General features: G+C 48.5%; 1 protein-coding gene across 1 annotated transcript in view; it reads right to left on the bottom strand.

Annotated features, from left to right (window-relative positions):
* ccnjl (cyclin J-like) overlaps window positions 1-24,019 on the bottom strand; it is a 96,714-nt gene that overhangs the window by 70,674 nt on the left and 2,021 nt on the right. The window contains exon 2 of the mRNA XM_041192976.1: window positions 13,829-14,039. Coding sequence (XP_041048910.1) covers window positions 13,829-14,039 — 211 coding nt within the window. The remainder of the gene's footprint in view (window positions 1-13,828; window positions 14,040-24,019) is intronic.

Below are 24,019 nucleotides of genomic sequence, written 5' to 3' on the forward strand. Positions count from 1 at the left end.
AGGGGTTTAAAATCATTAACGGTTTAGATAAGGTAAATAAAGCAAAACTGTTTCCAACAGGTCAATAAAAGGCCCAATAAAAAGACGGCACAGATTTAAGGTGCTTTGCAAAACAACTAGAGATGACACGAAGAGAAACACTTTTTTGAAGGCAACAATTAGTTAAAATTTGGAATACAGTCCCCAATAGGGTGGTGAATATAGACTCGAGAGTAGCCTTCAAAAGGAAATTAGATAAATACTCAAAGGAGAAAATTTTGCAGGCATATGGGAAAGAGTGAGGAAGTGGGACTAATCGGATTGCTCTTTGAAACAGCCAGCAGACTTTAAGAGCCAAATGGCCTCCTTCTGTGCTGTACTGGTCTATGATTTATTCTACACCTACCAATCTCAGTCCTCTGTCTGCGCTGTCCAAAGATCCAAGGGCTCCGAGACCACTTTTTAAATCTAGTTTGGCACTGGTGTTCATCCCACCAACTGAAGCAGAGAGATTGTCTGCTTCAGTCTGGTCTTACACTATTTCCCTGCAGAGTTGCAACAAGTGACACGAGTGAATGCACCCCAAATTAAATCTAAAAAAAGCAAAGGAACTTCAATATTATTTTTTCAAATAAATCTAGGGAATCCATGAAAAAGGTTGTGGATTCAAGTCCCACTTCAAAGACTTAGTACAAACATAGACCTACCTTAAGTGCAATATCAAGGGAGCATTACACTGTCAGAGGTTCCATCTTTCAAAGGAGATGTTAAACTGAGTCCAGTTTTCCCACTCAACTGGAAGTCTTGCTCATAAAATAAACCCAGGGGTTGGGGTAGGGCAAGGTGGTGGTGGTGGTGGTGGTGGTGGTGGGGGTGGTGGTGGGGGTGGGGGGGGGGGGGGGGGGGGGGGGGTGCTTCTTTTGGTGTCCTGATCAATATTTGTTCAACATCAGCAAGACAGATTATCTGGTCATTATCACATTGCTGTTTATGGGGCCTTGTTCTGCACAATCTGGCTGCCATGTTTCCCTACATTACAATAACGGCTACACATCAAAAGCATTTTCACTGGTGTGATGCACTTTCAAAGTAGCAAGGTCAAGAACAGCAAGACATAAATGCACCTTGCTTTCTTTTGAGACCCAGAATTTGCTAACGCTGATTTTTGTAAGCATTGGACACACTTTCCAAAACTGGTCAGGTTCAACTTTAGAATTAGCAGTGCTAAGTAACAACAGGCAATAAAATGCTGAATTACACACAATGATTTTTCACATAATTGGAAAATATAAAGCTATGTTTGTCTCTCAACATAGTGTTCCAGCACTACTACTTCAGATGTCCTGAAATTGGTCACAAATTACTAATACCTCAAAATTCAATAGGACTTTTCCTTGGACTTCCCACAGGGATTTAAAGGTACAGTCCCAGGCAATGTTCCTCTACCTTTTCTCTGCTGGGTACAACCTGTTTATTACATTGTGCAGCCCCTTTCAGATTGCCACACGGTCGTGCTCAGCTTGTGCAAGCTAAAGGCTATGTTGGCTGTGCACAACCTACATTTCACTGTGAGGTAACATTGCAGATCGCCACATGGCTGTGTAGCTTAGAGGTAACATTCAGTTCCTGTCCCAAATGATCCAATTTCAATCTCACCAGTACTGAGCATACAAGTCAGCTCCCAGATCAAGGATAAAATAAACTGTCAGCTTTCCAGCTCCTGATCTCTTATCTATTGATCCCCTACTGACAAATGGATAAATGATTAAATGAGAACAAGGCTGGAATCAGTTATGACGCTGCCGCCTACTACCCCTAAACCATAGTTGACATTCAGTGTCTGGACTCAGCCATGAAAAATGGTCAATTGAACAGGGTATCAGATAGCTGATAGAGCTTATACCTCAGGAAGAGTCAGCAATTAACTTTCAATGGAGAGGAAATCCATCACTTCTGCACATGGAAAAAGGAAGAGTTCAAAGGAGAAACACAAGTCCCAGGAGGACAGGGCACTACAAAACATACTTTATGTTAATTCGATGGCAAATAAATCGCCATTAATATTGAACTAGATACAAGAATCACAGCTAGTTGCTCTTTCTGAAAAGAACCCAGTATTTAATGTGGTGGTGGGGGTGCGGGGTGGGGAGGCAAGCTTGCCTCAACTGCTGTTTCTCTTATAAACTTTCGACTTTTCTAATCACTTCAGACATATTCCAGATATCTTCAACCCTTCTCCTCCCTCTTTCCCCTTGCTCTCCCCTCCTCATTAAAAAAAGACAACTCTGCTCTTCAGTTGCAAAGTGCTTAAACCACATCTAAATGCTGGTAAACGGAATGACTCAATTATATGGTCCGCTTCAAAGAGGCTGTTATCTTGAAAGCGACAACTGCTCCATTTCCTAGTCCCATCAACACATCAGTTCTTCAGGTTTATAGTTACATTATAGTATTGTTTGACACATGGGTGCCCGTTGGTTGCACCACTACAATGTAAATGCAATCCAAAAGGACCCAAATCAACAATGCAATTTTTTTCAACAAATGGGTGAAGGAAAAACTTGTATTTATATAGTGTGTGTCCTTTATAAATATCCAAAAAGCACTGTGTTTGTGTTGATGTGCATTGATAGTGTGTAGGTAAACAGCAGTCAATTTACAGCATTCAAGCAACATCCTGCATTTGGTAATAATCATATAATCTTTAGTGATTTGGTTGAAGGGATAATGTAAACCAGAGTCAATGATCAACCTACAGCTCTACAAATGGATGTTTATGGCTCCCCCGATGAGCTTTGATTAAAGTATTGCCTAATGCAACTCCAAGTAATACAGACCTGAAGGTTCCAGGTTCACTTTCAGGACTGCACTAAGTTTGTTTATGTCAGGTGAGCTGCCACAATTGGCTTCAGAGTCCATGAGCTAAATGAAAAAAAAATTCAGAGATCCTACTTCCAAATAAAATCCAAAGACTTTTGCTGGGACCAAGCTTGTGGATAAGATGAGCCTCAGCTGTGTCCTCTGTCCTCCGTACTTCAACACCATTCAGAAAAATCTCAGAAAACGCCTACTTGAGAAAACTGCAATCAGGGAATTTCCGTAGAACTGTATTGCAGCATGGCGACCATTTAACAGACTCTTAAAACCGTTCTGCCATTCAATAAGATCATAGTTGATTAGTGACCTAATCCCATATTCTCACCTTTGCCCCATATCCTTTAATAATTTTGACTAAAATGATCCACCAACCTCAGTTTTAAAATTAGTAATTGATCTAGCAATAATTGCCATTTGCAGAACCTTTTACATCCTGAAAGGTCTTGCTCTAATCTTTTGACTATGCCCCATAGTCCTAGGCTCCCCAACTAGCAAAAATAATTTCTCCCAACCTATCCTACCTGTTTCCCTTTAATAATTTTAAATCTTTGATCAAATCACTCATTAACCTTCCAAATTCCAGAGAATATATCCTTAGTTTGTTTAATTTCACTTCATGATTTAGCCCTTGGAGTCAATCTGGTAAATTGATGCTGCATTTCCTCCAAGCTCAATATACTTCCTAAGGTGTGGGGCTCAGAACTGCTCATATTACTCCAGATGTGCTCTAACCAAGGCTTTATATAGCTGAAGCATGACCTTTACCCTCTTTTCTTCCAGATAGAAGGGCCAGCATTCCACTAGCCTTTTTGATCATTTTCTGTACTTGCTCCTGACATTTTAATAATCTATGCACACAGACCCCTAAGTTTTGTTGGACCTCCACTGTTTCTAGCTTTTCACCACTTAGAAAGAACCCTGTTTTATCCTTGAGGTCCAATGTGGACGACCTCACATTTGCCTACGTTGAAATCTATTTGCCAGTTTTGTCCCTTCACCTAATCAACCAATATTGCATTATACCATACAAGAGCAATTATTCGTCAAAATTATTTAATTGGTTGAAGCATCTGGGACACCCTGAGGTCATGAGTGCTATATTAATGCAAGTTCTTTCATTCTTACACAATAATTCCAAAATGGCTGGATCAAAAGAGCTTCTATTGGCAGTTCCAATCAGTGCTTAAGACCAAGAGTGACAGATCATAGTCAGTCAATTGATGGATTTTCCATGCAGTGAAAGTTCCCTGAAAGTAGTAAATGTTTATCTATCTGTTCGTCCTCTCACAGAAGTTTGGCTCCCATTCATAATTTTAAAGGCACTTATATTAAAGCAATGCAGCTGATAAGAATCTTCTTTCATGGCTGCACTTTGTAGTCTAAGTACCAACAGCGCTGAAGATCCATGAAAGACCTATGAATATGACACTGTTTTAAAATTGTCTCTACATTTATACTAACTTTCCACTTTCCTTAAGGAGGCTAATCTCTCCATGCTCTTTTTCTGCATCTGCCATCTGTCTGCCCATTTCACCAGCCTAAGACCTCCTGAAGACTGCTACCATCTTCACTATTTACTACACTGGCAAACTTCAAAATTATACTCCCTATACCCAAGTCCAGGTCACTAAGAAAAGCAATGGCGTTAGTACCAATTTCTGGGAAATCTCACTTCTCTCAAGTCAGAAAAAAATTGTTCACCACTATTCTCTTCCTCCTATATTCTTAGCCAATTACCCTACCCAAGTTACAAGCATCCCTTTAATCACTGTATTCCTGTTTTTGTGTCTTGACTAAGCAATCAAACACTAAATATTCAGAACATCTGATGAATTATTTCATTTGAGGTGAAAAACTGCTCAGACAGACTTGGAACAATAGTCACACCTTCCCAATTTCAATTAAAACTTCCAGCTTATAAAAACTATACGTAGACTAAAATTAATTCCCAAATAACAAGGCTGTGCTCAGTTTAATTACTTAAACCGTTGAGTCTCAGTTCAGCAGCACAGTTAAAGGACACAGTGCAGCTAACATTCCTGTACACAGATTGTGTCGTGTCACTCATTTCACATATGCACAAACTGGTTCTGAAGCTGTGATGCTGCCAATGACATCACAATGAAGAAAATAGTCCGCCAAATACAAAACAACATCATATTGGACCGCACAAGCAAATGCGCTACCATCAGCACCAGAACAGTACCTTTAATAATCCCAGCATACTGGAAGCAATCATGCAAAACCCACTAAAAGAAATGGTCAGGCAGGCTGCTTGTCTTAAAACCCATTAAGTATGCCTACATGTTGTCAATGGCTGTAAGATCAATGCAGCATGTGTGCCAGGAGCCGAACATCAATAGAAAACAGCTCTAAATGGTTTTAAATGTAGTGGGAGCCACTACAATTTTACCAACATAACAGTTCAAAAGTAAACTCCAAGTGACCTGAGATGTTGAGATATAATTAATTGTCATCAGGATTTTGGGCTGGAAGGTGAACGGATCATAGACTCTCATTCATAAAGCATCTTTCATGTCCTCAGGATCCCACAAAGTATTTTACAGCCAATGAAGCACTTCTGAAGTGTAATCACTTTTGTAATATTAGGATAGGCGGTTGCCAATTTACGCTGTGAGGTCCCACAAACAACAATGAAATTGGTTACAATTTCGGTCAAGACCAGTAATGTTTTTAAAAAAAATCAGAGATCCCAGTTATTTACCAAAAGGACGAGGCCACAAGATTCCATGGTTTAAACAAAAGAATTTTTACTCTACAAGAGTCAACAAAGCAAACTAAATCCTATCTTGGGTAATCCCTATATGTCAAACCCAGAATTAACATAAGTTAAACATGAATTAACAGGCAAGTTGCAGCCAATTATAAACTATAAATTACAATTTAATGGCAGATCTTAAGAATTGGCTTAGCAGTCTACTCAGCATATGTGGCATCAACCTCTGTCACAAAGTCCTTCAAAACTCCGTCTTCCTTGCAAAGAATTTCAGTTCCTCTTCTAGGGTCTCACCTGATCCTCAGCCCTCTGCACGACAGACCCAAGTTCCATGGGCACAGCTTTCACCAAAAATGGCACACCTGCAGAACCTCAACTCTGCTTAGAATGGTCTGAATGGTGTAGATCCACCAATGTTATCTTCAAGTAATAGAAACAGCTGCAGCAACTACACCTATGTTTCTCAGTTTCTGGATTGAGCCTCCATCTTCTTCAGCCTGCCTGTATCACACCACTGGAATCATTACCTACTACTGAACTCTGAGGGCTCTCTGTGTTATTTGATATGATTTCAAGCAGATTCAGTCTCCCAAAGAGTTTTGGCTTCCAATTTCAGTTTCAATCTTAGCTTCTTTAGATTTCTTTTCTCAGTTCCATTTTTCAGTTCCCTTTTTCAATTAGGGTCTGTGTCAAAACATACAAGCTTTACCACAGATTCCATCACAACAGTTAATCTATTTTATTGGCATGATAGAAACATTGGCCAAGAAAGCAAGAGAGCTCCTTGGCTTTTTAAGTGATGTTGGATAAAGAACAGTCATTTGCTAGGATCCAGAGGAAAAAACTCCTATTTATCTTCAAAATAATGCCAAGGGATCTTTTATGCCCACCCAACAGGCAGAAAGGGCCTCAGTTTAATATTCAGCCAATACATGCCACCTCTGAAAAACAGGATTTCCACTCCTGCTCACTGTTAAATGGGCCCTGAAAGAAAGTTCTCATGTGTGCTTGGCTGTTACACTCCCTAAAGGTGAATTGCCTGAGTGTTAGGGTTCACACATCAAGAATGACCATTCGGGTAAGGTACAGACACCAGTTATCACCAATCGTTTCCGCAAGCCACGGGGATCTGTGGACAAAGCTGGTTAATGACTACAGTAAAAATTAAGAGATATTTTTGGATATCTTTGAAGGTTCTATATGAATAGGTCATACAAGGGCTCTGCAAAGCTTTGAAAGATCAAGTAGCTTCCACTTCTTTATGTACTATCAAGCAGATATTTGCTGCAGTAACAGCCAAGATTGCTTAGAGCTTTCACGACAATTATTCTGTTGCTCCTAAGGAACAGAGCATGCTTTAAAGGTGTGAATGAACTTCCTTCAATGTCAGCTTGGAGGAAAGTTCTGCTCTTCCTCACAATTCGCATATTCAAAATTAATAATAGATAGACTGCAATAAAAACAGAAAATGCTTGATAAACTCAGGTCTGGCAGCATCTTTGGAGAGCAAAACAGATTTAATGTTCAGAGTTCCAAAGAAAAATGACATGGACTTGAAACGTTAACTGCTGAGTTTTTCCAGCATTTTCTGTTTTTATTTCGAATTTCCAGCATCCGCAGTATTTTACTTTCATCATAGGTAGACTGCAGTTATACTCAACAGCCAATGCTAACTATGATCGTTCCCCCACCCCCAACATTCCCTGGTCTCCAAAGGAGTTTCAAGTTGTAATTGAGGTGCTGGTTTCAAAGGGAACACTGTCAATCAAAGGAGCCAAGAAATACCCAGCTTATGAGGAAGCACATAAATCTCATCTGCATGGCATGCATTTCTAAGCAGATGTGAAAAATCTTTGGTTTAGATTTTCAGCAACATGGTCTCCAGACACAGGTGGTAGGAAAGACCAGCTGCTCAGATTCCACCTGTAAGACTGAAATTTCAGACAGCAAAGCTGGTGAATTTAGGCTACTAAATTACAAGTTTGACATTCTAAGGAAAAACGGAGGTCTGCGGAGATGGGGGGGGAGAGAGATAATGATTGAATTTTCAAGTATATTAAACCCTTCTTTAATTTAGTGTACTGCCCAGTGAGCTTCAACCATGCTAATCAACTAGTTTTAGCCACTGGTCAGTGCCAAATGAGCTGCTCTTAGCCACAGCATCAAATGGGACTATGCAAATTGCTTCAACTAAATGTGGTGGTGAACAAGAGGATGGGGGAGGAAATGATATTCCACTTGCCTCATACAACAATAATTTATATTTATTTGCTTCATTTGACGTATTAAAACATCCCAAGACATTTCACAAGCATTATAAAACAAAGTATGACACCAAGCCACATAGGGAGATAGTAAATCAGATGACCAAAGACTTCTTCAAAGAGGTAGATTTCAAGAAATGCTTTAAAGGAGGAAAATTAGGTAGCGAAGTGTAGGCAAGGAATTCTGGAGCTTGAGGACCTAGGCAACTGAACCATGGCCGCCAATGCAGAGCGATTACATTTGTGGACGCCCAAGAAGCCAGCATTAGGGAAGTGCAGATACCTCGGAGGGTTATGGGGCTGGAGGAGATTACAAAGAGGAGGAGGGGGAGGCCATAGAGGGATTTGAAAACAGAGGTGAGAATTTTAGGGGAACTTCCTACAACTAAAATCAGAGAATTCTTGGATATGCACCATGATCCTCCACACCCCACAACTTTGAATAACAGCACTGTGCCAAGTGACCTGCACACCGAAAGAACATCTTAAAGGGGCATTGCTTTGGGTAGGCTTAGTTCTGTGGGCAGCCCCCATGCTATCGCAGTTGCTGGAGGAGTTAATGCTACAGTCAGCAAGAATCACTTGTTAACAGTTTTTGCTGAAACAAAGATCACCATATAAAATAATGCTTCCATTCATTAAATTTGCCACAATAAGAAAAGATATGGTGATGATCATTTTCTCAAATTTTACTTTTGAGGCGTAACCTTTGCATGGTTTCATGACTGGCATGGCAACTGAATAGCAACAAGTATGAACACAGATGAGTTACAACACTGTAACCCTATTTTTCAACCAACATGTATTGCTAGTGAGGCTGAAATTAAACCTGTGTATGCATGCTTCAGCAACATTATCATGTAAAAGACTTCCTTAATGATTGCTTCCTGATTTAAACACGAGGTGGTTAATAAAATGATGGAGAGGAACAATAGCCTACTCTAATTCTTAAATAAACCCTTACTTTCGTTCAGTAGAAATAAGAAGTGTAAATGCTGGGCATCTTAAATAAAGCAGAAGACTTGATCATGATAAACAAAATATTAGGCTATCATTGTGTTCCAAATATTTCAGTACTTTTTGCTTTTTTTTGACAACAGAAAATCACAATAACAGAAACAGTAATAACTGTTATTATAGTACTCCTCCATTCTCTCTCCCCCTCCGCAGTCCTACCCTTGCTTTTCTTAACAACTGATAAAAGACCGAAGGCCACTGAAAGAAAACTTGCTTAACTAAAAGATTTAAAGCAAAAACAGAAAATGCTAGGAACACACTGCAGGTCACTCAACAGTTGGAGTAAGAACAGGAAGGACGACGTTTCAGCTGGGTCCTTGCGACGACCTTTGTAAAGAAATGTGTAATTTCTTTAAAATGTTTGTGGATTCTGAAATTAGAAACCATAGAAAAGTTACAGCACAGAAGGAGGCCATTCGGCCCATCTTGTCCATGCCAGCCCGAGGACACCCAGGTGCCCTTTCTAATCCCATCTTCCTGCACCCGGCCCATAGCCCTGCAGCTTACAGCACTCAAGGTGCAGATGTAGGTACTTTTTAAAAGAGTTTAGAGTTCTGCCTCTACCACCAACTTGGGCAGTGAATTCCAGACACCCACTACCCTCTGCGTAAACAAGTTCTTCCTCATGTCCCCCCTACACCTTCTGCCACTTATCTTGAATCTTTGTCCCCTGGTTCTAGAATTCTCTGCCAAGGGAAACAATTTTACCCTGTCCATTCTATCTATTCCCCTCATAATTTTGCACACATCAGTCGAGTCACCTCTCAGCCTTCTTTGTTCTAAGGAAAATAACCCCAACCTATCTAATCTCTCCTCGTAGCTACACTTTTCTAGTACTGGCAACCTTCTTGTAAACCTCCTCTGCACTCTCTCCAGAGCTATTACATCCTTTCTGTAATGTGGTGACCAGAACTGCACACAATACTTCAGTTGTGGCCACACCAGTGTTTTATACAATTTCAACATTATATCCTTACTTTTATATTCTATACCTCTGTTTTTAAGAATGCTTGAAAAAGGCTTTTACAAGTTTGCATCAATTGTAAGGGGATCAATTCTTGAATAATGATTACTGGTCCATGTGGCCAGGCAACCCTTGACCTGTAAGTACTACCATAGAAACATAGGGGAGAATTTTCTCCCCATTGTGGAAGGGGAGGGTGGGGCCTGAGTGGGAGCAGGCGTGGGCAGGAGCGCAGCCAATCGCCGCCCGTGATCAGTTGCATGCCACCATTTTATGTGGGCGGGCCAATTAAGGCCCACCCAGCGTGACGTGCACCCGGAAGAGCTCAGTGCTACCTGTGTGGGCGGGAGGAGTAGGCCAAGTTGGGGCCTGAGCTCTTTTGCGCAAGCATGCGAAAGAGTGCAGAAATCTCCAAGGCAGAGAGCTGCCTCAAGGGGATTAGTTTCATTATCAAAAAAATTTTAAGCTATGTCCCCTCATGTGACAATGTCACATAAGCTGGGACATGTCAATGAACTTTAATACTTTTATTCAATTTATAAATACATCATGAAACCTCATCCCGCCCGTGGATGAGTTTTCATGATGAATGCAAAGGCCACATGGGCTCTTCGCCTGCCCACCAACCTTAAGGCTGGATGGGCAGCTCCACTAATTATTTTAATTGATATTTAAATGACCTTAATAGGCCTTTGACAGATCATTGGGCGCGCAGTCTACTCCGGTGCGTGCCTACCGAACTGAAAATCAGAATGACGCGCATGCCGTCAGGATGCATGCCCGAGGTCACCGCGTGTCATTTTATGCGTTGGCAAGCGGGGCCGGCCCATGTACACCAGCCCGAAGATTCTGGCCATAGAAACTAAGGGCAGGAGTAGGCCATTCGGCCCTTCGAGCCTGCTCCACCATTCAATATCATTATGGCTGATTTCATGCCATCTTCCTGCTTTCTCTCCATACCCCTTGATGCCCCTAATATCCAAAAAATTATCAATTTATTTCTTGAATATACTCAGTGACCCAGCCTCCACAGCCTTCTGCGGTAGAGAATTCCACAGGCTGACAACCTTCTGAGTGAAGAAATCTTTCCTCATCAGTCCTAAATGGCCTGCCTCGTATCCTGTGGCCCCTGGCTCTGGGCAGAAAAGGAGACAGGAGTCCTTGGAGTGCTGTGCAAGCTGGCTAAAAAGGTCTAAAATCTGGAAAGCTGTGTGAATAGCTCAGAGATGCTAAAGAGCTGCGTGCTTTCCCAGAAGTGGCCAAACCATGAACCAAGGTGTTAAGAGCTGGTTGAATAAAAAGGAATTCTGGAAAGCTACACCATCAGAACTGTCATGACCTGAAGGGAACAAGGTTCTTAGAAGTGTGCCTTGCTGATTATATCCATAAAACTCAAAGGTAAAAGCTGTTATCAGATAGGAGCTTTAACTACTCTGTGCGAATAAAGAACAGCATATTGTGGAACTATGTAGCTAAATACTGCCACATTTGTCCGGTCAGTGATGCGGGTGCTTGTGGTTGCGCAAGACATATCTTTGCTGTATCTTTGAAGTGAAATTTACCTTTTTCTTTGAAGTATCATTTGCCTGTTAATTCACGTTTAATTTGCAGTGGTTCTGATTCGAGTTTAAGTAAAAGCTATAAAAAGTTGAATCTTGTTGGTAATTTCTTCGGTTCAGTGTCATTCAGAAAATTTGGTATTTTGGTTTATGGTTTCCCCACAGGGATGGTAACAGCCTTTCCAGGAATTTTGATTATCGCTTATCCAGTAACCTGCTAAGACACAGACCTGCAAAGGTCCCAGATTCGATTCTCGGTTTGTGTAACAGATTAAAAAGTTGGAACTTGCATTTATATAGTGCTTTTCATAACATCAGGATGTCCTAAAACATTTCACAGGAACATTTTAATGAAGTGCTTTTAACATACAATCATATCATAATGTAGGGAAATGTGACAGCCATTTTGTACACAGCAAGGGCTCAGAAATAACAGTGAGACAAATAACCAGAAAATCTGAGTAATGTTGGCCGAAGGATAATTGTTGGTCAGGGTACCAGGTGAACTTCCCTGCTTCTCTTCAAAATGTGTCATTAGATCTTATATATCCAACTGAGGGGGTTAAACAGGGCCCCAGTTTTATCATCTCATTCAAAAGACAGCACCTCTAACAGTTCAGCAACCCCACTGTACTGTACCGAAGTGTCAGCCTATTGATAAAGTCTCTGGGTTGTGACTTGAACCCACAGCCTTCTAACTCCAAGGCAATAGTACCAGATGCAAGGCTGACACCTTAAGCAGGGACACCACTGGTTTAGGAAAACCTGGTCCATGTGGGGGATGGTGGTGTAGTTGTAATGTCACTAGGTTAGCAATCCAGAGGCTCAGGCTCTGGGGACATGGGTTCAAATCCCATCACAGCAGCTGGTGGAAGTGAAATTCAGATAATAAAATCTGGAATATAAAGCTAGTTAGTGAAGACCATGAAACGATCATCAATTGTTATAAAAACCCACCTGGTTCACTAATGCCTTATCTGCTTTGGCCCACATATGACTCCAGGCCCACAGCAATGTGGTTGGCTCTGAAATGCCTGAGCAAGCAACTCAGTTCAAGGGCAATTAGGGATGTGCAACAAATGCTGGCCTTGCTAGCGACATCTACATTTCATGAAGAAATTAAAAATGTACCCACTTGTATGGGCATTGGGAATGAGCAGGACCAATCTCAGTGGTGATGACACTCACTGTATGATTGTATTAATATAAAACATTGTCCAAGCTACAAATGCACAGCTAGAGGTTACGCAATGATACCCAGAATAAAACAATGTATTCAAGAAGGAAGGGAAAGGTTGAAATTGGGGAGAGAGAATGAATGTCAATTTCCTCATTTAAACAACTGTTGATCACAATTTTAAACAGATGGATTTTCAAACAGATTTTCAGCAAAGGTCAACTGTGATCCTACACTACTTGACAGTAATCACAGCACAAGTATTGTTTCAAAGACCGCCACGGCAGCTTACAATTATAATCGCGAATAATCAGCTGCAAATACTCAACTTATTTTCTCAAATTGAATTAAGGGGTCCTATTGCTGGTGGGAATCGATTTTTAAGATTGCACAAACAGTAAACTCTTAGTATAAACCTGAAGTCGGGACCTAACCTGACTCCAAAATGTAAATTCAGTGAAATGTCAAATCTGGTTTATAAAGTACTCAAGGGGTCACCTGACCTTAATTAAAACATTTAAAGTAAAGATTTTTCCTTCAGCATTATCTAAACATTTAAATTTCTAACTTGTAGGAGAAAGTAACTCCCATCTGTATATTCAGGTCTGTGCAAAACTCTGCTAAACAGAGCAGTTATAGGAGTCAAGCTACGTGTACACAAACTGCAGCTACTGGTCTCAGACTGGTAGCTACAGGACAAATACATCCCAAATGGTGTTAGGGGTTGGATATAACAGTGCTTCACGTCAGATTTTACGTACTTGTTCAGGAAGCAAAGCCACATAGGAATAGGATTACTTCCACCTGAAAAGTATGACCCCAATACTGAAGGAGGGGTTTGGGTGGAACAGTCACTACATCACACTACAAAAAAGTCAAGCAATTTAAAAAGAATGCAATGGTGTTATGGTAAACCCAAGCTTTCATTGAACAAAATAAAATTTAACACACCAAGGATATAAAAATGAGTCCTCGATTGTTTTCTAGATAAAGAATAGTTAAAATGTTTACTTGTCATCAATATCCTAAGGATGATACACGTGCTTCAAGGTCAAACATACCTTTTCAAATTGTTTAAAATTCAGATATGCATAAATATGAAACGGACAGTAATTGTTGCTACATTTGCACTTTCAGGCATAGATCATCCGCAACTATATAAATAAATCATAATAAAAACAACAAAACCTGGCAAGTATTTTCAAATTATACTCACTATTCAAACAGCCCAAGTTAAAAAAAAATCATACTTACTAGCTAGGAGGAGACAGGAAAGGGCAATGACATAAAGCTGTTTTGCTGCAACATCGTAGTGGTCCATGAAGAGGTCTAGTAAGTAAACAGCAAGGTGACGTGCTGTAGGACAGAGCTGGTAACGATTGCTCAGGATGGCAAGGAGGTCAGCAAAATAGCGGCGCAAGCCAATCTGTGGTGAATGAGCCTTGTAGATAGGCAGCTTCAGTTCCTATGCACACAATGCAAAAGATCAGGGTAAAGAAAAAGCAGCGTCAAGTGTGTGTCTTTACAGAAAGAATACCTAGAAGCTCTCGCTTGCCACCTGCTAGTAGGGTCTGGCTGCTTAGCAACAAACATACTTTTTTAAAAAAACTACACAGAACAGTTGTTGGAATAGGATTTATGCCAGGAAGAAAAAAATGCAAGTACAGTCCGTCATTGGGAACTGTGTAGTTGTGGTAGGAAACCTCATAATAAAAATGTACAAAGCCCAAGCACAGTACCAGGCCATGCTTCAGAAAACTCCAGGCTTTTCAAAGCTTGTGTCAAATAGCATATTTTGCAGAGTGAACAGCTGCATGCTAAGCTTGGTGAAGCCAAAACTTTGATGCTTACAGGTGATCCTCATTATGGTAAATAATAAGCCACATTTCAGGCAGCAATCAAACTAGTTGCAATTGTACAACTCAAGTTTACCCAACGTAAAAAAAAATCCCAAGAAAAAAGATTCACGCTTGCCAATTGGCCTCCTTCCAATTGTTTGCCAGGACCTTTTCAATTTCTGTCACCCATTTAGACCTCCTGGTGGGATAAGAAAAAAGTCCCAAAACTTATTTGCTATTTTAACACCTAGACCTAGTTTATTTTCCCACTTTTAAGCTCTGAAGAAGTCATACGGACTCGAAACGTTAAGTCTGTCTTTCTCTCCACAGATGCTATTAGACCTGCTGAGTTTTTCCAGCGTTTTCTGTTTTTGTTATTTTTCCATGATTTGTGTTCAAGGACAAAACAGGAATCTCAAAAATGCTCAGCACATTGACACTTCTCACTCAGAGGAAAACCAAGATTTGAGGGAAAAATGTCTGTTGCATTTCATTCATGTTAGAGGGTGGCTCACCACCGCCTTCTCAAAGGCAATTAGGGATGCGATGCTTACATCCTGTGAAATAATATAGAAAAGTATTAAAAGAGGAAAAAAAATGGCATAATGGAAACCTCATCTGACATAATAGGTTTAGTTTTCAAATTACTAAAACCACTTATTTTGATAATTTGTAGAAGACTCTAATTCAAAGCTTATAAACGTCAAGGTTTCACCCAACTGGTGTTTTAAAAAATCAAACATTTAAAATCCTGTTTACAATCTTGTAAATTACTGCACTTCAAAGAACAGCTTGTCTTTAGGAACTAGGCTAGAGAAAATAAAGAACAATGTTGAGCAGCTTTGATTTGGATAGATGTAATGGCCAATGTTTCAGATAAGTTTCACAGCAGGAAATTATTTCAAATCTTAACTTTTATCACTGTACAAATTCCAAAGCTAAGTATTTCACTTGTAAATCCCAAAGACGTCAATTCTAAGTTTTATCATTTTGCTGCAGCTGCATTATAAAATGTATATTTAGCAATGATGAACATAAAACTTAGGCTATTTACAGGATGTTACATAAACAACTCACATCTATAAGATGTTATGACACAGCACGTAAACTTTAACTTGTAGTAGTTCTCAGTAAATTTTTTTAAAAATGACATTTAAATTTGAAAGCCAAGAATTTGAGAGCCATTAAATAGAAGGAAATGCACCATAGCCATAGAAATTTCTAATTGCTACAGGAAATCATTGTATCCTGGAAACAGTTTGATGTAACTACTAACATCTGCAAAATAGGACCTCGCAACTTCCTACATAAAGGGTACAGCTTTTCAAAACATAAAAACATTTTAGTAAAGGAACAATAAATATACATAATAATTACATAGTGACAGTCAAACCTCCTTTGTTGGTTGTTTATTTTGGATAAGATGCTACTTGAAAAGCAACTAAGCTGGGGTGCAACTGTAGGGGACAAACCCTGCCTCAGATTATTTAACTTTCATTTCAGTTGTGAAATGAGGAGTTAACACAGCAATCGAGTCTATATCACATTACTCAACAACCCAGGTGGCTTCAATAAATGATCACATTGTCCTTGGACCAGTGAAATAAACAAAAGCTAAGAAACATCACAATAATTAAACAGAAAGGAGAATGAATAGTGCAACAAAGACTTTGTTTCAATAGTGGATGTAAAACAAAAAATGCCTTCATTACTGATGTACAACATCCATTTTCAAGGATGCAGTTCACAATATATTTAACCTTCAGGTTAAAAAAAATACTTTCAACTGCAGTTCTCTAGTCTGTTTTCTTGTGTTTAGATTTTAAGTTTTGTACATTATTCATACAAGCATTGATCAAAGTTAAGTTTCTAAGAATCCAAATGAAACAAAGTTCTCAGTCTAAAAAGCCAACGATGTATATTATGACATCAAATCGTTGCCGGGTACTGCATCAGGAGGAACAACTTCATCTGCACTTACCAGTTACAAATAAAGCTATCAGAATGGGAGGGGGAGGACTACTAAGTACTTAAAATTATGCCGTTTAAACAGAGAACATATGGGCAGCATTTAAAACTCAATCAACAATTCAGTTACAGAACAAACACGAAAAGTGCTCCATCAACGGGGGGGGAGGGGGGGGAAAGAGGGGGCTGTGGGGGGGGGGGCGGGGGGGTGCTTGGAGGGGGGGTGGGTATGTGGGGACTGGGGTCCCAGATGGGCGGTGGGAAAGCCGGGAGAGAGAACAGGAGGGGGAGGAGGGGGAATCCCGGGTTGGTGGGGGGGGGAGGGGAAATCCCGGGTTTGGGGTGGGGGGGGTGGGAAGGGGGAATCCCGGGTTGGGGGGGAAAGGGGAAACCCGGGTTGGCGGGGAAAGGGGAGGGGGGAATCCCGGGTTGGGGGAAACACGGGTTGGGAGGGGGGGGAAAAGGGGGAATCCCAGGTTTTTTGGGGGGGGGGGGGGAGGAGGAATACCACGTTGGGCGGGGGAAGGGGGAATCCCACGCTGGGCGGGGGGGTGGGGAATCCCACGTTGGGGGGGGGATGGGGAATCCCACGTTTGGGGGGGGGATGGGGAATCCCACGTTTGGGGGGGGGGATGGGGAATCCCACGTTTGGGGGGGGGATGGGGAATCCCACGTTTGGGGGGAGGATGGGGAATCCCACGTTTGGGGGGGGATGGGGAATCCCACGTTTGGGGGGGGGATGGGGAATCCCACGTTTGGGGGGGGAGGGGATCCCGTTGGGGGGAATCCCACGTTTGGGGGGGGGATGGGGAATCCCACGTTTGGGGGGGGGATGGGGAATCCCACGTTTGGGGGGGGGATGGGGAATCCCACGTTTGGGGGGGGGATGGGAATCCCACGTTTGGGGGGGGGGATGGGAATCCCACGTTTGGGGGGGGATGGGGAATCCCACGTTTGGGGGGGGATGGGGAATCCCACGTTTGGGGGGGGGATGGGGAATCCCACGTTTGGGGGGGGGATGGGGAATCCCACGTTTGGGGGGGGGATGGGGAATCCCACGTTTGGGGGGGGGGATGGGGAATCCCACGTTTGGGGGGGGGATGGGGAATCCCACGTTTGGGGGGGGGATGGGGAATCCCACGTTTGGGGGGGGGATGGGGAATCCCAGGTTTGGGGGGGGGATGGGGAATCCCACGTTTGGGGGGGGGATGGGGAATCCCACGTTTGGGGGGGGGATGGGGAATCCCACGTTTGGGGGGGGATGGGGAATCCCACGTTTGGGGGGGGATGGGGAATCCCACGTTTGGGGGGGGATGGGGAATCCCACGTTTGGGGGGGGGATGGGGAATCCCACGTTTGGGGGGGGGATGGGGAATCCCACGTTTGGGGGGGGGATGGGGAATCCCACGTTTGGGGGGGGGGATGGGGAATCCCACGTTTGGGGGGGGGATGGGGAATCCCACGTTTGGGGGGGGATGGGGAATCCCACGTTTGGGGGCGGGATGGGGAATCCCACGTTTGGGGGCGAGATGGGGAATCCCACGTTTGGGGGCGAGATGGGGAATCCCACGTTTGGGGGCGAGATGGGGAATCCCACGTTTGGGGGCGAGATGGGGAATCCCACGTTTGGGGGCGAGATGGGGAATCCCACGTTTGGGGGCGAGATGGGGAATCCCACGTTGGGGGTAGGGGGAGGGGGAAGGGGGAATCCCGAGTTGGGGGGGGAAGAGCCAATCCCGGGTTGGGGGGAAGAGCCAATCCCGGGTTGGGGGGAAGAGCCAATCCCGGGTTGGGGGGAAGAGCCAATCCCGGGTTGGGGGGAAGAGCCAATCCCGGGTTGGGGGGAAGAGCCAATCCCGGGTTGGGGGGAAGAGCCAATCCCGGGTTGGGGGGAAGAGCCAATCCCGGGTTGGGGGGAAGAGCCAATCCCGGGTTGGGGGGAAGAGCCAATCCCGGGTTGGGGGGAAGAGCCAATCCCGGGTTGGGGGGAAGAGCCAATCCCGGGTTGGGGGGAAGAGCCAATCCCGGGTTGGGGGGAAGAGCCAATCCCGGGTTGGGGGGAAGAGCCAATCCCGGGTTGGGGGGAAGAGCCAATCCCGGGTTGGGGGGAAGAGCCAATCCCGGGTTGGGGGGAAGAGCCAATCCCGGGTTGGGGGGAAGAGCCAATCCCGGGTTGGGGGGAAGAGCCAATCCCGGGTTGGGGGGAAGAGCCAATCCCGGGTTGGGGGGGAAGAGCCAATCCCGGGTTGGGGGGAAGAGCCAATCCCGGGTTGGGGGGAAGAGCCAATCCCGGGTTGGGGGGAAGAGCCAATCCCGGGTTGGGGGGAAGAGCCAATCCCGGGTTGGGGGGAAGAGCCAATCCCGGGTTGGGGGGAAGAGCCAATCCCGGGTTGGGGGGAAGAGCCAATCCCGGGTTGGGGGGAAGAGCCAATCCCGGGTTGGGGGGAAGAGCCAATCCCGGGTTGGGGGGAAGAGCCAATCCCGGGTTGGGGGGAAGAGCCAATCCCGGGTTGGGGGGAAGAGCCAATCCCGGGTTGGGGGAAGAGCCAATCCCGGGTTGGGGGGAAGAGCCAATCCCGGGTTGGGGGGAAGAGCCAATCCCGGGTTGGGGGGAAGAGCCAATCCCGGGTTGGGGGGAAGAGCCAATCCCGGGTTGGGGGGAAGAGCCAATCCCGGGTTGGGGGGAAGAGCCAATCCCGGGTTGGGGGGGAAGAGCCAATCCCGGGTTGGGGGGGAAGAGCCAATCCCGGGTTGGGGGGAAGAGCCAATCCCGGGTTGGGGGGAAGAGCCAATCCCGGGTTGGGGGGAAGAGCCAATCCCGGGTTGGGGGGAAGAGCCAATCCCGGGTTGGGGGGAAGAGCCAATCCCGGGTTGGGGGGAAGAGCCACTCCCGGGTTGGGGGGAAGAGCGAATCCCGGGTTGGGGGGAAGAGCGAATCCCGGGTTGGGGGGAAGACCGAATCCCGGGTTGGGGGGAAGAGCGAATCCCGGGTTGGGTGGAAGAGCGAATCCCGGGTTGGGGGGAAGAGCGAATCCCGGGTTGGGGGGAAGAGCGAATCCCGGGTTGGGGGGGAAGGGGGAAGAGCGAATCCCGGGTTGGGGGGGGAAGGGGGAAGAGCGAATCCCGGGTTGGGGGGGAAGGGGGAAGAGCAAATCCCGGATTGGGGGGGGAAGGGCGAATCCCGGGTTGGGGGGGAGGAGGAAGAGCGAATCCCGGGTTGGGGGGAAAGGGGGAAATCCCGGGTTTGCGGGGGAATCCCGGGTTTGCGAGGGAAGGGGGAATCCCGGGTTTGGGAGGGAAGGGGGAATCCCGGGTTTGGGAGGGAAGGGGGAATCCCGGGTTTGGGAGGGAAGGGGGAATCCCGGGTTTGGGAGGGAAGGGGGAATCCCGGGTTTGGGAGGGAAGGGGGAATCCCGGGTTTGGGAGGGAAGGGGGAATCCCGGGTTTGGGAGGGAAGGGGGAATCCCGGGTTTGGGAGGGAAGGGGGAATCCCGGGTTTGGGAGGGAAGGGGGAATCCCGGGTTTGGGAGGGAAGGGGGAATCCCGGGTTTGGGAGGGAAGGGGGAATCCCGGGTTTGGGAGGGAAGGGGGAATCCCGGGTTTGGGAGGGAAGGGGGAATCCCGGGTTTGGGAGGGAAGGGGGAATCCCGGGTTTGGGAGGGAAGGGGGAATCCCGGGTTTGGGAGGGAAGGGGGAATCCCGGGTTTGGGAGGGAAGGGGGAATCCCGGGTTTGGGAGGGAAGGGGGAATCCCGGGTTTGGGAGGGAAGGGGGAATCCCGGGTTTGGGAGGGAAGGGGGAATCCCGGGTTTGGGAGGGAAGGGGGAATCCCGGGTTTGGGAGGGAAGGGGGAATCCCGGGTTTGGGAGGGAAGGGGGAATCCCGGGTTTGGGAGGGAAGGGGGAATCCCGGGTTTGGGAGGGAAGGGGGAATCCCGGGTTTGGGAGGGAAGGGGGAATCCCGGGTTTGGGAGGGAAGGGGGAATCCCGGGTTTGGGAGGGAAGGGGGAATCCCGGGTTTGGGAGGGAAGGGGGAATCCCGGGTTTGGGGGGGAAGGGGGAATCCCGGGTTTGGGGGGGAAGGGGGAAGAGCGAATCCCGGGTTGGGGGGAAGGGGGAAGAGCGAATCCCGGGTTGGGGGGAAGGGGGAAGAGCGAATCCCGGGTTGGGGGGAAGGGGGAAGGGCGAATCCCGGGTTGGGGGGAAGGGGGAAGGGCGAATCCCGGGTTGGGGGGAAGGGGGAAGGGCGAATCCCGGGTTGGGGGGAAGGGGGAAGGGCGAATCCCGGGTTGGGGGGAAGGGGGAAGGGCGAATCCCGGGTTGGGGGGAAGGGGGAAGGGCGAATCCCGCGTTGGGGGGAAGGGGGAAGGGCGAATCCCGCGTTGGGGGGAAGGGGGAAGGGCGAATCCCGCGTTGGGGGGAAGGGGGAAGGGCGAATCCCCGCGTTGGGGGGAAGGGGGAAGGGCGAATCCCGCGTTGGGGGAGGGGAAGGGCGAATCCCGCGTTGGGGGGAGGGCGAATCCCGGGTTGGGGGAGAAGGGGGAAGGGCGAATCCCGGGTTGGGGGAGAAGGGGGAAGGGCGAATCCCGGGTTGGGGGAGAAGGGGGAAGGGCGAATCCCGGGTTGGGGGAGAAGGGGGAAGGGCGAATCCCGGGTTGGGGGGAAGACCGAATCCCGGGTTGGGGGGAAGACCGAATCCCGGGTTGGGGGGAAGACCGAATCCCGGGTTGGGGGGAAGACCGAATCCCGGGTTGGGGGGAAGACCGAATCCCGGGTTGGGGGGAAGACCGAATCCCGGGTTGGGGGGAAGACCGAATCCCGGGTTGGGGGGAAGACCGAATCCCGGGTTGGGGGGAAGACCGAATCCCGGGTTGGGGGGAAGACCGAATCCCGGGTTGGGGGGAAGAGCGAATCCCGGGTTGGGGGGAAGAGCGAATCCCGGGTTGGGGGGAAGAGCGAATCCCGGGTTGGGGGGAAGAGCGAATCCCGGGTTGGGGGGAAGAGCGAATCCCGGGTTGGGGGGAAGACCGAATCCCGGGTTGGGGGGAAGACCGAATCCCGGGTTGGGGGGAAGACCGAATCCCGGGTTGGGGGGAAGACCGAATCCCGGGTTGGGGGGAAGACCGAATCCCGGGTTGGGGGGAAGACCGAATCCCGGGTTGGGGGGAAGACCGAATCCCGGGTTGGGGGGAAGACCGAATCCCGGGTTGGGGGGAAGACCGAATCCCGGGTTGGGGGGAAGACCGAATACCGGGTTGGGGGGAAGACCGAATACCGGGTTGGGGGGAAGAGCGAATCCCGGGTTGGGGGGGAAGGGGGAAGAGCGAATCCCGGGTTGGGGGGGAAGGGGGAAGAGCGAATCCCGGGTTGGGGGGGGAAGGGGGAAGAGCGAATCCCCGGTTGGGGGGGAAGGGGGAAGAGCGAATCCCGGGTTGGGGGGGAAGGGGGAAGGGCGAATCCCGGATTGGGGGGGGAAGGGCGAATCCCGGATTGGGGGGGGAAGGGCGAATCCCGGGTTGGGGGGGAGGAGGAAGAGCGAATCCCGGGTTGGGGGGAAAGGGGGAAATCCCGGGTTTGCGGGGGAATCCCGGGTTTGGGAGGGAAGGGGGAATCCCGGGTTTGGGAGGGTAGGGGGAATCCCGGGTTTGGGAGGGAAGGGGGAATCCCGGGTTTGGGAGGGAAGGGGGAATCCCGGGTTTGGGAGGGAAGGGGGAATCCCAGGTTTGGGAGGGAAGGGGAATCCCGGGTTTGGGAGGGAAGGGGGAATCCCGGGTTTGGGAGGGAAGGGGGAATCCCGGGTTTGGGAGGGAAGGGGGAATCCCGGGTTTGGGAGGGAAGGGGGAATCCCGGGTTTGGGAGGGAAGGGGGAATCCCGGGTTGGGGGGAAGTGCGAATCCCGGGTTGGGGGGAAGGGGGAAGAGCGAATCTCGGGTTGGGGGGAAGGGGGAAGAGCGAATCCCGGGTTGGGGGGAAGGGGGAAGAGCGAATCCCGGGTTGGGGGGAAGGGGGAAGAGCGAATCACGGGTTGGGGGGAAGGGGGAAGGGCGAATCCCGCGTTGGGGGGAAGGGGGAAGGGCGAATCCCGCGTTGGGGGGAAGGGGGAAGGGCGAATCCCGCGTTGGGGGGAAGGGGGAAGGGCGAATCCCGGGTTGGGGGAAAGGGGGAAGGGCGAATCCCGGGTTGGGGGAGAAGGGGGAAGGGCGAATCCCGGGTTGGGGGAGAAGGGGGAAGGGCGAATCCCGGGTTGGGGGAGAAGGGGGAAGGGCGAATCCCGGGTTGGGGGAGAAGGGGGAAGGGCGAATCCCGGGTTGGGGGAGAAGGGGGAAGGGCGAATCCCGGGTTGGGGGAGAAGGGGGAAGGGCGAATCCCGGGTTGGGGGAGAAGGGGGAAGGGCGAATCCCGGGTTGGGGGAGAAGGGGGAAGGGCGAATCCCGGGTTGGGGGAGAAGGGGGAAGGGCGAATCCCGGGTTGGGGGAGAAGGGGGAAGGGCGAATCCCGGGTTGGGGGAGAAGGGGGAAGGGCGAATCCCGGGTTGGGGGAGAAGGGGGAAGGGCGAATCCCGGGTTGGGGGAGAAGGGGGAAGGGCGAATCCCGGGTTGGGGGAGAAGGGGGAAGGGCGAATCCCGCGTTGGGGGAGAAGGGGGAAGGGCGAATCCCGGGTTGGGGGAGAAGGGGGAAGGGCGAATCCCGGGTTGGGGGAGAAGGGGGAAGGGCGAATCCCGGGTTGGGGGAGAAGGGGGAAGGGCGAATCCCGGGTTGGGGGAGAAGGGGGAAGGGCGAATCCCGGGTTGGGGGAGAAGGGGGAAGGGCGAATCCCGGGTTGGGGGGAAGGGGGAAGGGCGAATCCCGCGTTGGGTTGTAGGGGGAAGGGCGAATCCCGCGTTGGGGGGAAGGGGGAAGGGCGAATCCCGCGTTGGGGGGAAGGGGGAAGGGCGAATCCCGGGTTGGGGGAGAAGGGGGAAGGGCGAATCCCGGGTTGGGGGAGAAGGGGGAAGGGCGAATCCCGGGTTGGGGGAGAAGGGGGAAGGGCGAATCCCGGGTTGGGGGAGAAGGGGGAAGGGCGAATCCCGGGTTGGGGGAGAAGGGGGAAGGGCGAATCCCGGGTTGGGGGAGAAGGGGGAAGGGCGAATCCCGGGTTGGGGGAGAAGGGGGAAGGGCGAATCCCGGGTTGGGGGAGAAGGGGGAAGGGCGAATCCCGGGTTGGGGGAGAAGGGGGAAGGGCGAATCCCGGGTTGGGGGAGAAGGGGGAAGGGCGAATCCCGGGTTGGGGGAGAAGGGGGAAGGGCGAATCCCGGTTGGGGGAGAAGGGGGAAGGGCGAATCCCGGGTTGGGGGAGAAGGGGGAAGGGCGAATCCCGGGTTGGGGGAGAAGGGGGAAGGGCGAATCCCGGGTTGGGGGAGAAGGGGGAAGGGCGAATCCCGGGTTGGGGGAGAAGGGGGAAGGGCGAATCCCGGGTTGGGGGAGAAGGGGGAAGGGCGAATCCCGGGTTGGGGGAGAAGGGGGAAGGGCGAATCCCGGGTTGGGGGAGAAGGGGGAAGGGCGAATCCCGGGTTGGGGGAGAAGGGGGAAGGGCGAATCCCGGGTTGGGGGAGAAGGGGGAAGGGCGAATCCCGGGTTGGGGGAGAAGGGGGAAGGGCGAAT

This window comes from Carcharodon carcharias, chromosome 8 (genome assembly GCF_017639515.1).
Source record: "Carcharodon carcharias isolate sCarCar2 chromosome 8, sCarCar2.pri, whole genome shotgun sequence".
Lineage (NCBI taxonomy): Eukaryota > Metazoa > Chordata > Chondrichthyes > Lamniformes > Lamnidae > Carcharodon > Carcharodon carcharias.